The sequence below is a fragment of the Ovis aries genome, chromosome 2, assembly GCF_016772045.2.
Source record: "Ovis aries strain OAR_USU_Benz2616 breed Rambouillet chromosome 2, ARS-UI_Ramb_v3.0, whole genome shotgun sequence".
Lineage (NCBI taxonomy): Eukaryota > Metazoa > Chordata > Mammalia > Artiodactyla > Bovidae > Ovis > Ovis aries.
The window spans coordinates 64,939,535-64,955,383 of NC_056055.1; the positions used below are offsets into that span (position 1 = coordinate 64,939,535).

At 39.2% G+C, this 15,849-nt stretch overlaps 1 protein-coding gene across 9 annotated transcripts in view; it reads left to right on the top strand.

Annotated features, from left to right (window-relative positions):
• Positions 1-14,081, top strand: part of CEMIP2 (cell migration inducing hyaluronidase 2) — an 80,503-nt gene extending 66,422 nt beyond the window's left edge. For all 9 annotated transcript variants that reach the window (XM_042243348.2, XM_060409374.1, XM_060409373.1 and 6 more), the window contains 5 exons: positions 992-1,211; positions 4,578-4,676; positions 7,680-7,834; positions 11,611-11,714; positions 12,049-14,081. In XM_042243348.2, coding sequence (XP_042099282.1) covers positions 992-1,211; positions 4,578-4,676; positions 7,680-7,834; positions 11,611-11,714; positions 12,049-12,245 — 775 coding nt within the window. In that variant the 3' untranslated portion in view covers positions 12,246-14,081. The remainder of the gene's footprint in view (positions 1-991; positions 1,212-4,577; positions 4,677-7,679; positions 7,835-11,610; positions 11,715-12,048) is intronic.
• Positions 14,082-15,849: the final 1,768 nt, after the last annotated feature.

Sequence of the window (15,849 nt, forward strand, 5' to 3'; positions counted from 1 at the left end):
AAATTAATGATTAATATGTACAATGATAAGGAAATATTGCTTCATCTGGGTATTTCTAGAACCTTTCAGCCTTAGAGGTTCAAATTCTTTTTAATTCTGTTCATTTTGATGATTTTAATTATATATCAAAAGGCACATGCCTAATTAGATCCCTGTCATTCCTTATGTATATGTTAAAATGACCAGGTGTTGGAACAGTGGCTGATTTTCACCTCATAGTCTCAACTTTGTATTGTTTGTTGACTTCATTTTAAAATGTGAACTTGTGAACTCCAGTAATCAATCACAGTTGATCAAGTCGTTTTTAGAATCTTGACTTCTTTTGGTTTAGAAGGCCTAGGTTTGCTGACAAGACATTGGACTGCTGCCTAGAAGTTGCTTTTCCATTCATTTTGGAGGAGAATTCAGAGTGGGTGGGACTGATCATTTCACTTGATTTTGGCCAAAGTGTAGACAGAAGGACTCCAGGCCCATCTGCTCTTAGTATACATCCCAGGAATTGATATGAGACCATATCTTAGTCTTAAACAAACAAGTCTCAAAGTTGCTGTTTTTATTATTCCAGTTTTGTGCCTTAAAACAAAATAATGTATAAACTAAAAGAAAAAGAAAGAAAGAATAAACCACCCTAATTTACCAGATTCTAAACTCAACACAAGTATTAAGTTTTCCAAGGAATTTTTGAGCCAAGCCAAATTCCATCTTCCCAAATTACCTATTGAGGTTATTCAAACCAGAAATTTACTTTGATACTGTCCATAATGATGGATCAGATTTTCATGATATTTTCTAAAGTGGTATTGTGTTTGACTTAGAACCCTATGAGGACAGAAAGGAAAGAGAAACAACTTTATTAGTTTTATAAGTTATTTTTCTTTTGAGAAAAAATTATTGGATGAATATCCCCACTGGCCATGAGTTAATTTGAGGAACTTTTGTAAGTTTTTGAAAGTCAAAATCTAATACCCTTTGGACTGGTCTGTTTGTGCAGGTTGCTGTTTCTGTATCTTAAAGCCAAAAGCCACAGGGATGGTCACAGTTACTGTTCATCTCAGGGATGCGAAAGAGTCAAGATCCAGGCAGCAACAGACTCAAAAGACATCAGTAACTGCATGGCCAAAGCGTATCCGCAGTATTACAGAAAGCCATCAGCCCTCAAGTCAATGCCATCCATGCTCAAAGGACTCTGTCAAGGCTGTGGAACCCGTCAGGTAAAACACGGAATAAAAGTGGGCTTTAGTCCAAGAGAAAAAGTCAAAAGGTTCTGTGTAGTCTGCACATTTTTCCCCCCTGAAACATCTGTGCTGCCCATTTATTTTATTTTTTAAATTTATTTTTAATTGGAGAGTAATTGTTTTACAATATTGTGTTGGTTTCTGCCATATATCAGTGTGAATCAGCCATAGGTATACACATGTCCCCTTCCTCCTGAACCTTCCTCCCACCTTTCACCCCATCTCACCCCCTGGGTTGTCACAGAGCACCTGATTTGAGCTACCTGCATCATATAGCAAATTCCCACTGGCTATCTATTTTACATATGGTAATTTATGTTGCCATCCTACTGTCTATTTGTCCTCCTTCCCCCAGTGTCCACAAATCTGTTTTCTGTGTCTACATCTCCGTTGTTGCTCTGCAGATGGATTCATCAATACAGTCTTTCCAGATTCCACATATATGCGTTAATATACAACATTTGTTTTTCTCTTTCTGACTTCATTCTGTATAATAGGCTGTAGGTTCATCCACCTCATTAGAACTGACTCAAATGCATTCCTTTTTATGACTGAAATTCCATTGTGTATATGTTCCACAGCTTCTTTATCCATTCATGTCAATGGACATCTAGGTTGCTTCCATGTCCTAGTTACTGTAAATAGTGCTGCAGTGAACATTGTGGTACATGTGTCTTTTTCAGTTATGGTTTCCTCAGGGTATATGCCCAGTAGTGGAATTGTTGGGTCATGTGGTGGTTTTATTTCTAGTTTTTAAGGAGCCTGCACACTCTTCTCTGCAGTGGCTGTATCAGTTTACATTCTCACCAGCAGTGCAGGCACCAGGCCTTCCTTTGTGGCTCAGATGTTGAAGCATCTGCCTGCAATGTGGGAGACCTTGGTTCGATCGCTGGATTGGGAAGATCCCCTGGAGAAGGGCATGGCAATCCTCTCCAGAATTCTTGCCTGGGAAATCCCCATGGACAGAGAAGCCTGGCGGCCTACAGTCCATGGGGTTGCAGAGAGTCGGACACGACTGAGTGGCTAAGCACAGCACAACAATGCAAGAGGATTCCCTTTTCTCCACACCCCCTCCAGCATTTGTTCGTAAATTTTTTGATCATGTTTGCTGCCAGTTTATAAATATTGAAAGATTTCTCCTGAATTTTGGCCCACTCTAGAATTTAATGATCATAAGCAAACCAGTCCAAATTTATAATAAAATCAGTCAAAATGTATTTACACATCAGTTTGCCCTGGGTCACTGTGGATTTATTGGTTGTCACTGTTTCTTTCTCAGCTGTGATTCCATTATAATATCACTATTATGTATACATGTCAGTGAGGTGGAAATATCTGTTTTCTTGGCAGTGTGGAATTTATCTTTAGAAAAGGCACTCATGAATATTGTTTCCATTAAGATGAAAAACCATTAATTTGAAGCATATGCTATTATGTTTACCTATAATTAAAAGTACAAACTGACTTTGGCCGGAAGTGAAATGTATATCCAAATTATGAGCTAAAATCAGGCATGGGAAACCCCATAGGAAGTCACATTGATTCCAGAAGAAAAAGAAGTACAGAATCAATATTGCCCTGATTAATATTTAACCTATATATAAACAAATATGGGTCAAGAGGAATGGTTCTCAACTTGTGGTCCCCAGACCAGCAGCATCAGCATCACCTGGGAACTTGGGAAAATTGGAACTCTTGGGCCCCACCCAGTTCTGCCCAATCAGAAACTTAAGGAGTGGGGCTTATGGTCTTTGCTTTAACAGACCCTGCAGGTGATTCTGATAAACATTCGCATTTTAGTTTCATGGGCCTGGAGGAGTTTTTAAAAAAGTTCTTACTGCCACAGAAATGCATACTGTAATAAGAGGGAGAAAACCTCTACATATTTCTTTCTTATTTCTAATTTGTCTTGTTTCTATCCATTGGTGGCAGTAAGAACAGGGAAAGGAAGGGGGATTTATGCTTCCTGTTGTGATATATGATGATTATTTTTCTGATGACAACTCACTATCACAGTCTTGGTCTCTTATACCCTTGAGCCACCTCTATACTCCAGTTCAACTAAACTAACCAACAGACCAGAAAATAAACCAGGTACAGAAATAAGCTTATATGAATCCTTGCCTGTCCTGTGTAATGTCTTGACTGTTAAAGTGAAATTGTCAGATAATCTTTGTGGAGAAGTAAATTTTCCAGCCTAATTCTCAAGTTGAATTGTTAAGAAAGTCCTTCGTTACTGAGAAGACTTCAAATAATTTATACTTAAGAAATACTAGAATTTGTAAAGATAATTTAATCATCTGATAAGTAGGAAAATTCACAAGAATTTTTGACTTCAGACCTGAGACTTCAAACAAATGTTCAGCTCCTGGATACTTAACATCATGATTATCTGCTCTTGCTATGATTATTTGTTCTTGTTGGCATTGATTTATAAGAATATACATACATACATACATATATATATATATATATATATTTTTTTTTTTTTTTTTTTTTTGACCGTACCACATGGCTTGTTGGATCTTAGTTCCCTGACCAGGAATTGAACTCAGTCCGAGGTAGTAAAAGTGCTAAGTCCTAACCACTAGACTACCAGGGAATTCCTCGGTACATATACTTTCAAGTGTTAAATTGTGTAAAGAGTTGAGTGCTTTTGATTGAGAAGATAGCCTTTAGGGAGGAGGCAGATGGTGGGATTTGGAGGTTGGAAGTGGTTTGAAGTAGAAGGGAAAATGGAAGGGCGTTCTGGGGGAAGGAACAGCAACTGAAAAGGCAAGTGGCAGAAGAGTGGAAAACTGAGGGAAATCCCCTACATGTTGAATGTGGATAGAATATGGGAAATAGAATAGTGGCTCTGTTTGTGGAACATTTTGCAGGTCAGGTAGAGGAATTTAAACAAAATTGGTGATGTACAAGGCCCCTAAAAGTTTTTAAACAGAGTAATCCTTGTCATCTATACTTCTTTCCTCAATCCTGGAGTGACTGAATCACAGTTGAGGATAACTGGTCTGAAAAGAGCCTTCAAAAAGATTTGTGACATTTTTGCATGAAATGTTTACAAAGATTTAGATAAAAGCATATTTATATAGTCATTTAGAGAGCTGATCTTATTAACAAGATTGCAATGACTTGAAACTGGGATTGCTCTAGAAAATGAGGAATATACCATTCTCCTATTAAAGCTTGAATCAAAAAATAAAATTCCAGGTCATGAAATATGTACAGAAAGTTCAGAGAAAAAACCCCAAAAAACCATTCACTGGCTTTGATATAGTTGAGTTTATTTTGAAGGATCTTTTTGGAAGGTTAACATAGATATGGAACTTCTTCCCCATGTAGGCGGTGTTTACAAGTGATCCTCATACAAGCTACCTCCCTGTGCAATTCCGGTCACCCAGTCAAGCAGAGACTCAGCGTGGAGATGTGTCTGTTATTTCTGTGAGTACCATCTGCTGTGTGCACTGCCTCAGCTTCTCACTTTTTCATTCTATCCTGGTAACATAAATTATCTCTGACAACATTCACTTGTTTCTAATCACATTTTTATTGTTGGTAGTGAGCTATACAACAGAGGTATAAATACTCCTAAACATATGTATTTTTAAATAAATGAAATTTATTAAAAATTTTTTCTCAGTTTATTGATTACTTTTAGGCAAATGTTAAAATTATTCAGGTGACCCAGATTCCTTTTCTATAGGAGAAAAGGTATTTTTGGTTTAAAAAATTGTCATTGACAATTAATATGTAGGAAATTGTTTTTAACCTCAGTTTTTGAAACTTTAAAGAAACTCCCCAGTTATTTGTTTAAAATATGGAAGGTGAAGGTTTTAAAATCTCTTCAGCCTCTTATTTTGAGATTGCTTGGCTCCCAGTTTTTCAGATGAGGAAGGTGACAATGCAAAGTGTTAGTTGTCTTTAAGTAGGTTAATGGAAGTATAAGTGTTAGCCTGAGTGTCAGTATTGGAATTTGGCCTAAAAGCCAAGTTCGCCAGCAAGGTTAATCAGTCTGTGAAAGCTGAGTGAAAGTGAAAGTCAGTCGTGTCTGACTCTTCGCAACCCCACAGACTATACAGTCCGTGGAATTCTCCAGGCCAGAATGCTGGAGTGGGTAGCCTTTCCCTTTTCCAGGGGATCTTCCGAACCCAGGGATCAAACCCAGGTCTCCTGCATTGCAAACGGATTCTTTACCAGCTGAGCCACCAAGGAAGCCTATCCCTTCTCCAGCAGATCTTTGCAACCCAGGAATCGATACGGGGTCTCCTTCATTTTAGGCGGATTCTTTACCAACTTAGCTATCAGGGAAGCCCGCTTTAGGCATGTGGCCTGTCCAAAACTGAGTTGACCAGAGTGCATCTATATAAAGGGCTCTTTGGGTAGGAGGTACCTAGCCAACTGATACCCAGCCAGGGCCTGGGCTCAGTCTCATGTGGTCTCTTTGGGAGCTGTTTTTTTTTTTTTTAATTTTTAAAGTGGTGGACAACACATTTACAAATTCACATATATGTGAACAAACTTAAATCTTTTTTTTTTCTTCCTCTCTCAATCTCTTTTATTTGTGGCCATCACCATTATCCACTGCCAGAACTTAACTCTGAATTAAGAACTTTTTAATAATTTTGAATTAAAAGTACCCCTACTTAAGATGAGGAGGGTGAAACGCAGAGTTATTAATCATCAGGCATAAAATTTCGGTTGAATAAAATACATAAACTCTCAAAATCTGCTTTACAGCATTTTCCCTGTAATCAGTAATAATATATTGTCCACTTAAAATATTTAAGAGGATGGATTTCATGTTAGTGTTCTTACCACAATTAGAAAGAAAGGAGGGAAGGAAGGAAAAGAAAGAAAGATCCCTACTTAAATATAACTCCAAGGTTTCTCACGTATATATACCTATTGCTTTATGTTAGCATGTCTTCATTTTGTAGTATATTCATGATGTAGGAAGTTTGTTAGCTCAACATCTCAGTAAAGTCAGCAGTGTGAAGAACCCATCCCAGCTTCCTTGTGTGGAATCTGGTGGGTGTCAGTTGCAAAGGGATGCAACTGGGTGCTGAGTCTCTGTTCCACTAGCTTACTAGGTAATTAAACAAGATACTGTATTGCCCAGACAGTCTCAGGTAGGGTATTCCTTGGGGTCTGCAGACATTGTTCGACTCCATTGCTGGAGTCACTGCGTGCCTGGAACCGTAAAGAGGTCACAGAGGACTGTGTTTCGTCATGTCTACCTCCAACACTTTTCGCATGTATTACCTGAAAAGTCTTTGCTGGATGTGGCCTTACTTTAGTTTTTATGGAAAATCTTGTGTTTCTTTTAAACAGCAGGTTTTCAAGGGGGCAGTTTGAGTGTGTTAAAGATCATGATTTTTTTGTTTAATCAAATGTGTCTCAGTTCTAAGTATTCAGGTTTAAAAAAATGAGTCACTTTCAATCTTTCTAAATACAGAATGGCACTATATATTAAGCACTTCTAGAATTAATCTCTGGACTAGAGCAGTTTCAATACAGGCAAAAAGCCATTTTGAATTCCTGTGAGATCATTAGTGATTAGAAATAAAATTTAAGTATAACTTCTCCAAGTGAGGACAGGTATAATGAAGAGAGCATCTCTCATTTGTTAACTTTTAAGATAGTTTATAATTTTACACATTTTAAAGAGAAACAGTGTCCATGGCTTAGTGTTAAATCATTTTTTCAGTCAAGATTTTTTTCTTTCCTTTTTTGGTTGAGGAATTTATGAGATTTGGGTATATCTGGAATTCCTTTTTCTTGAAAATGTCTCAAGCCATTAATTTAAAGAGAACGCCTGGAACTTTCAGTTCACAGTAATTGTTTGAACAAGATATCACTACTCGTGGCTTAAATTCTGGTAAAATTTCCTGTTTTCCATTTTGATTTTAAGGGAGACCTGTGTATGGAACAAAGCAGATGAAACTATCTGCCTCCTCCGATGTTTCAAACCTAAGCTCTGATGGGGCAGGAGTTTATGTGGGTTAAGGAAGTCTCTCTCTCTACTTACCTACCTATGTGACTAGATACCTATTGTATATAGTTTATACAATATGTTTTTTTCCTGAACAATGTGACAACATCTGAGCTTCAGTATAGAGGCCGTCACCTGATCACTGAGTTGGAAACTGACCCCAGTGAGAGAGTATGTATGTAAGAATGAAACCCCTGAACCTGCAGAGTCACCCTACTCAGCTGAGTGTAGGCTGCCATGTCTTGCTTAGAGCAATCAGTAGAGACCAGTCAAGGTAAAAGCCTGTGAAAACACAGACTCAGTTTCAAATGTTGGCAGAGGAAGAGTGATGGAACATGCAGTTTGAATCTTGGGATTATTGTTTTTGATTCATGGGTTTAGAAGACAGAGGGAAAGGGGCTGGAAAGATACTGAATTGGTAATGACAGCGGAGGACGATCTTGTATTCTCAGATCAATGGCACCGACTTTCCCTTCCGAAGTGTGGGCGTCCTCCTCCTGATCGTGGATGCCTGCAGTGTTCCCTTCCGGTTGACAGAAAAAAAGGTTTTCTCTTTCACTGATGTCAGTCGCATGGAAGAATACTTAAAAACAGGCATCCCTCCAAGGTAGGTGAAGCTTGCCCTATATAAAGGATAAGGTACCTTAAAGATGACACCTGGCTAACTCTGAGTTTTGGCTTCTGTACTTTTCTTTTTTACTCTGGGTATTTAGGATTCTTGAAGGATGGATACTCATTCCTTTTCCAGTTTCAGGTTGATGCCTGTGTGATCTAAGTTGCTTATCATTGATAAGTGAGGGCTTGGATGTTAGAAGTTTGCAAATGATGGGAAGGTTCTTGGAAGGAGAAAAGCTCAACATTTTGGATCGTTCCTATCCCACTTCTTAGTATTAAGCTGATCTACATTGTACCCAACTCTCTCAGAAGGCTCATTATCATTTTAAAACAATTTTATTGAGTTTTGCCTTTGTAACAGTCTATCCTGCTGATGAACCCTTGGACAGCATTGTGCTATGACTCTGGTATAGGAAGTTGCCACCTGGGTCACTTGGAATTGACTGGAAAGGACTAAATTGATTTTTTAAGTGGATGAGTGTGTGATCTCTTTTTTAAGAGCCCTAGCATGATTCATTTTTCTTTGTTATTATCTGAACAAAGGTGCACCATGCTGTATTTGTGTTGGGCAGACCCTGACTGGAGGCAAGAAGATAAATTCAGTCCCCTTTCTGCCCCCTTTGCTTTCCTGTGGACATTGATTTTACACACAGGCTTTCATTTAATGAAGCCCCAAAGGGAGGAACATAGGCTTCCCAGGGAGCAAAGTCCTATGTAGCATTTGAATCATCATCAACTGATCTGGTCACTTACGCTCCTTAAACTTTAAAGAACCAGATCTCAACAAGTCCCGTAAAGTCATGATATTCTTTCAGTATAACATTCTTTGTGTACATATAGCTCTATCTTCTGATTTAATACATTTGTAGGTATTTACTTTGCAAGGCCTCAATTTTCTTTATGTATCTAAAGATTTTTTTCCTAATGTTGGAAAATAAACAGAGTCAGTCACTTCACCTAAAACAATCTGGAACATAAAGCTCACCACAGATGTTTAGAGCAACACAATAGTCATGCAAGGCGCCCAATATATTAAGAAAAGAAATGCTATAATAAAGGATATATGATAAGAGTAAAAGGAAAGGCTCTCCCTGCTTCTGGATGGAAAAGTTAATTCTGTAAAGGTGTCAGTTCAGTTCAGTCCCTCAGTCGTGTCTGACTCTGCGACCCCATGAATTTCAGCACACCAGGCCTCCCTGTCTATCACCAACTCCCGGATTTCACTCAAACTCAACGTGCATCAAGTTGGTGATGCCATCCAGCCATCTCATCCTCTGTCATCCCCTTCTCCTCCTGCCCCCAATCCCTCCCAGCATCAGGGTCTTTTCCAATGAGTCAGCTCTTCACATGAGGTGGCCAAAGTACTGGAGTTTCAGCTTTAGCATCGTTCCTTCCAAAGAACACCCAGGACTGATCTCCTTTAGAATGGACTGGTTGGATCTCCTTGCAGTCCAAGGGACTCTCAACAGTCTTTTCCAATACCGCAGTTCAAAAGCATCAATTCTTTGGCACTCAGCTTTCTTCACAGTGCAACTCTCGCATTCATACATGACCACTGGAAAAACCATAGCCTTGACTAGACAGACCTTTGTTGGCAAAGTAATGTCTCTGCTTTTTAATATGTTGTCTAGGTTGGTCATAACTTTCCTTCCAAGGAGTAAGTGTCTTTTAATTTCATGGCTGCTCATTGGAAAAGTCTTTGATGCTGGGAGGGATTGGGGCAGGAGAAGAAGGGGACGATCGAGGATGAGATGGCTGACTGGCATCTCTGACTCGATGGACGCGAGTCTGAGTAAACTCAGGGAGTTGGTGATGGACAGGGAGGCCTGGGGTTGCAAAGAGTTGGACTGAACGACTGAATGACTGAGCGACTGAACTGAACTGAACTGAACTGAACTGAATCACCATCTGCAGTGATTTTGGAACCCCCCCAAAATAAAGTCTGATACTGTTGCCACTGTTGGCCCATCTATTTTCCATGAAGTGATGGGACCAGATGCCATGATCTTCGTTTTCTGAATGTTGAGCTTTAAGCCAACTTTTTCACTCTCCTCTTTCACTTTCATCAAGAAGCTTTTTAGTTCCTCTTCACTTTCTGCCATAAGGATGGTGTCATTTGCATAGCTGAGGTTGTTGATATTTCTCCCAGCAATCTTGATTCCAGCCTGTGCTTCTTCTAGCCCCTTGTTTCTCATGATGTACTCTGCATATAAGTTAAATAAGTGGGGTGACAGTATACAGCCTTGATGTACTCCTTTTCCTATTGGGAACCAGTCTGTTGTTCCATGTCCAGTCTAACTGTTGCTTCCTGTTCTGCATACAGATTTCTCAAGAGGCAGGTCAGGTGGTCTGGTATTCCCATCTCTCTCAGAATTTTCCATAGTTTATTGTGATCCACACAGTCAAAGGCTTTGGCATACTCATGTTACTCTATCTAAATTAAAATTTAAATCTAATACATTTCTGTTAGTGTACCAGTAGGTTACTTTTCTATTGTTTTTGACAGTTGATGATGAAGTTCATCTGGAAAAATAAATAAGGGAGTCATAAAACATTTTAAAACTAATTACAATAATACAAGGGGCTTATTTTATCAGATATTAAAACAAACCAAAAGTGAAAGTCTCTCAGTCATGTCCAACTCTTTGTGACCCCATGGACTATACAGTCCATGGAATTCTCCAGGCCAGAATACTGGAGTGGGTAGCTGTTCCCTTCTCCAGGGGATCTTCCCAACCCAGGGATCAAACCCAGGTCTCTCACATTACAGGTGGATTCTTTACCATCTGAGCCACCAGGGAAGCCCAAACCATAAAGCCATAGTAATTATGTGTAGTAGTGGCAAAGGAGAGAGAGATCAGAAGAGAAAATCCACAAACAGATCTGATTGTATGTGGTGATATACTCATAATATAAGTAGCAATTTAAACCAAGACATGGGAAACATTTTCTTTCTTTTTTTTTAAGGTTTGGCGTTTATCCATTTACTTAGTAAATAGATAGTAGAACATAAGTAGATGTATAGAATGTCTGAAACAAACAAAACCAACCTCTTCTGTTAAAATAGTTTGCTCCATGAAGGAGCTGTGTCCCAAGACATCCACTAGGTCAACTGATGTATATGACTTTCAGTTCAGTTCAGTTCAGTCACTTAGTTGTGTCCAACTCTTTGCGACCCCATGAATCGCAGCACGCCAGGCCTCCCTGTCCATCACCAACTCCCAGAGTTCACCCAAACTTATGTGCATCGAGTCGGTGATGCCATCTAGCCATCTCATCCTCTGTCATCCCCTTCTCCTCCTGCCCCCCAATCCCTCCCAGCATCAGGGTCTTTTCCAATGAGTCAACTCTTCGCATGAGATGGCCAAAGTACTGGAGTTTCAGCTTTAGCATCAGTCCTTCCAATGAACACCCAGGACTGATTTCCTTTAGGATGGACTGCTTGGATCTCCTTGCAGTCCAAGGGACTCTCAAGAGTCTTCTCCAACACCACAGTTCAAAAGCATCAATTCTTCGGTGCTCAGCTTTCTTCACAGTCCAACTCTCACTAGTTTTCCCTATATTTAGAGACCTCCTTGTAATAGAAACATTAAGTTCCAGGTGTGGAATTGAAGTAGACCCTTGTAACAGCAAGGGTGAAAAGGCATGTGGAGTGCTTTTTGCTTTGTGAGTTCTGCTTTTATCTATCTAGTATTTACTTCAGAAAGGTACTCAGTAAACACATGTTGAATTATTGAAACTTGCTCTGATTTTCTAACTTTTTTACAGGTCAGTTGTCCTGTTGAGCACAAGAGGACAGATAAAGCAGTTGAATATTTCGGATTCATTAGTACCTCTGGGATTAGCCAAGCCAGCCAATCTTTATAACAAAGGTTTGTATCTGTATTCTTCCATAAAGTTTTTAGGAGAGCAGCAACATATACATTTTTATGGTGGAGTGTAGCTACCAGCCTGCTTTCATGAGCTTGTTAGGCTGGGGTGGGTATTATGAAGATAATTTCTAAATCAGGAGACAGTGTTAGAGGAAGTGTGTTGGGATGTAGTTTGTTATTTGGGGCAGGGGGTGGGTGGTAAGAGTTCATTCTCTGACGTAAGGAAGTATAGTTTTTTGGTTGTTTTTTGTTTCGCTCACCTCCACCTCACCTTTCACATTATCTTGCCTGCAACTAGTAGAGATACAAATTGAACTTTTTTTTTTTTTTTTAGGAAGTACCATATTTTTGGGATTCAATGGAAACTTTAAACCATCATGGACTAAGCTGTATACCAGCCCTGCTAGACAGGGCCTCGGGCTGCTTGAACAATTCATACCTTTGCAGCTGGACGAATATGGTTGTCACAGAGCTGACACTATCCGCCGAAGAGACCTGGAGCTGTTGAAGCAAACTTCAAAGGCACATTAGAGACTTAACTGTAACTTAAGTGCTGGGGGATAAAATGTGAACTAACTTATTTAATTTATGGCATTTTAAAATGACACTGTTAACCCAACGGAAGCATTTTCCTGTTTGAGGCAGAAAGGGGAGAAAAGTAAGAGTTTAAAGAGATTGCTTGAATACCAGCTTACGCACCTTCTAGTTGTACAAAGTGGTAAAGAATTTATTTGTATTTGTTAGGCTGGTATATTTCAGAGATCAGTTCTCTTATCCCTCACGTCCCACTCCTGTGTTTCGTAGTGACCGTAAACAGTGCTTCATCTTTTGTACAAAATGGGATGCTGTGAGGGAAGGGGAGCTTCTGAGAGTCAGCCTGAGGAGAGTCAGTCCTTGAGAGGACCAGCTCTTGTAGCACCTTGGATACTTGAAGTCTAATGTTCACTTGTGTCGTTGACTTTGCGTCGGCAGTTGACCTGGGTGGCTGGCATGTCCAGGAATGCCTTGAGCCCTGATTCCAGGCAGCCTTTGAGGATTTTGTATGATACTGAATGATGGAGTTTTAAGTGGCAACTCAGGCCCAGCTCATGCCCTTTTTTGCTTGGACATGTGCTATTTTTATTCATTTGTATATTGATTCCTTCTAAGGATTCAACTTTCAAACAGCAAGTATTATTGGGGGGAAAAAAAAAGGGCTTTTATGGGTTCGACATCCCTTTAATCTGTGACCATTGGGCAAAAATTGGACCCGCACCTTGGTCTGATGTTGGTGGGACCATTTTTGCAGCTTTAATCCTTAGCCTGTTTGACTGTATATTTGTATTTAAAATGCAAGAGCTGACCTAAATATTTACATTTTTTAAAAAAAGGAGCAGGCCATTTTCCTGAACTATTAACTTGTGTCATTTCAACTTGCACAAAGGAAGTCTGTTCTTGGAGTTACTCCTGCACCCGTTTTTTAGATTTGTTTTTTGTGTGGATTTTTTTAAAAAAGCTTCTCTGCTCACCAACCTGGCAGGACAATTGCAAAAAACTTAATGATACCCCGAAATATTGTACTCAGGGAGAGGAAAAACAGGAGAACCTTTTAAGGGCCAGAATCAAGGAGAGAATATTCAGAAACAAACCTCTTTTTAGCCTTAGAGGAGTCCATCACTCTTAAGTAAATCGTTAGAGCCCACTGAAAAAAAGGCACTGTAATGCCCTATTTTTCTTCTTACTGGGTGTGTACATCTCCTGCCAGTGAGGACTGCATGTGGCTAAAGGAGATTGATGCCACAGCCAGGATGTCACTACACCAAGAGGAAAGAGGTGTTGAAATGCTTTTATCTTTTCCTAAACCCACAGTGTATGAAGTGTAACGTGGGGATGGCCACAGCAAGGAATATGGTCAGGCTGACTTTGGCAATGAGTACAGACAAATTCACTCTTCTCTGTCAAGAGCAACAGCTAACAGCCTGTCCTTTTGTGTCCAAAAGAAACTGCAGAGCAGCTCTGTGACTTTATTTCCATTACTTTTCAAAATATGCTACCTCAAAGTGCTACCGATAAACCTTTCTAACTGTAAGTACCCTTGTTAAAAGAGTACGTGTCTTAATCAAAGTTTAGGTTTTGGGGTGTTTTTTTTGTACATTGATGAATGAAATCTTACCTATTAAATATATTATTGGATCATTGTTCCTCAAGGTGATTAAAGTTTGTGTGTGTGTGTGTTTTTATGACAAATATCTTTTATGTGTGATTTTTAGAGTTTGGCTCTTTAAAGATTTGAAGAGGATATATAAGTTCTAAAGCACTCAGTTTTTCTGATTTATATGCTAATGGTCAGGGCCCAATTTAAATAAAATAAAAATATGTGTGCATGTATTTTTTCATGTATGTGTGTGACTATCTAGCAAGCAGTCAATTTTTTTTTTCATTCCATATCCCATCTGCAAAGAAGCTATGGGCAGAAATAATGAGGAAATTTTCATCCACTAGGTAGATTTTGTAAGACTAAGTAACTTCAGAAGGCTGGTGCAGAGGTTCTTTGACTGCACATTGGAGAAAGCTTGGGAGCTTTAAAACCTGTGATGGCCTGGTCTGTTCCCTCCACTCCAGCTCCTGCTTCATATTTAATTGGTGTGGGGTGCAGCCTGGCCATTGGAATTTTTTAAAAGCTCTCTGGGTGATGGTAATAACATGTAGCCAGGGTTAGGTATCACTGTACTAATATAATAGGCCCACTGTTTAACCTCAGTCTGTAATTTTTTGTGTGATAAAAACAAAATTATAATTATCTATTTTTATTTGTGATTCCTATATTGCTTATGGAACTCCCAGCCCTCAACAAAACATTTTGCTATTGTCTGAACTTTCGATAGCGTTTTTAGTTCTTAGTTGTTTCAAATTGTTAAATTGGTTATCAAAGCTGATATACACATTTCAGGCTATTGGGAGCTTGCAGTCTGTTTTATTTCTACTGGGAAAATGTGTTCAAAGGTGATTTATAAGTTTATAAGCATTTTCCATCAGGTGAGGCAGTTGGTTGAGTTCCAGAAATGTGGCCGTCCACGAATTGGCCAGCTGATGAGAAACACAGGGCCTTCTCATATATCGACAGACTTGGGTTTTAAGTCTTTCCTGTGAGATTTCTCCCTCTCCACCTGAATCAGCATGTTGTATATTATCTTCAGAGGCTGGAAGAGAGTGCATGTGAGAAGATGAAAGGCAGGCTCATGGTCTTACAGAATAGGACTCCAAAGCAGCCACTAAACTGATGTTTAGACCTGAGAGTGGGGAGAAGGTTTATGACTCCTCTGTTCTCCAGCTCCATCAGAAGAGAACATATCCTTGTACCATTAGATGGAATATTTGGTTTGGAGGAGGGGTGGGCAATGCGGTGATGGATAGAGGCTTGAATGCTTCAGATAACTTAAGTTTTCATTCCTTAAGGGATGAAGTAATGTTTGGATAAGCCCAGTTGAAAGGCATTTCAGTAAGCAGGTATGCACTTAATTTAAGTATGTGTTTTTTTTTTTTTTTTTTTAAGTTGGTTGTAGTAGGTAAGTACTTAAATTCCACTGTGACAGTGTTTGTTGATTTCATGATGCGTGGTTGGAGTTTACCCTCCAGAATTCTTGTTTGGCTTTCAGATACTTGTGAAATCAAGTTTAATAACCTGAGAAATTCCCCTAGAAGTGAATACCATGAATGGGAGTAATTGGGTAACAGGTTTGTATATTTATAGTTAGTCTAAACTTAGTAATAATCCAGACTTTTAGAAATATGAATGCACATTCTGGACTGGAGCTCATTTTCAACAAAAGGGAGGGAAAAAAGTTAAGAAAAGGCATCGCCAGCCCCTTGCTCACAAATAACAAAATGCTGTTTATTTCTTGCTGGACTCTTGGCATCATTTGTAAGACTGAAAGTTTTAGTCACATTTATCTTCGATAAGAGAGAGAAGCTGAAAAACAGGATGCTAGTTAGGCCTAGGTGTTGTAGGGAAGGGCACACAACACTTTGCTTTTATGTGATAAAATTAAAGAATGACTGATTGAACTATGAAGACTTCTGAATGAGGAACTATGCCCCACAGGGCATCCAAAAATATCAGCCATAGCAATATCTGAAAATCCAACAAATAGTGGGT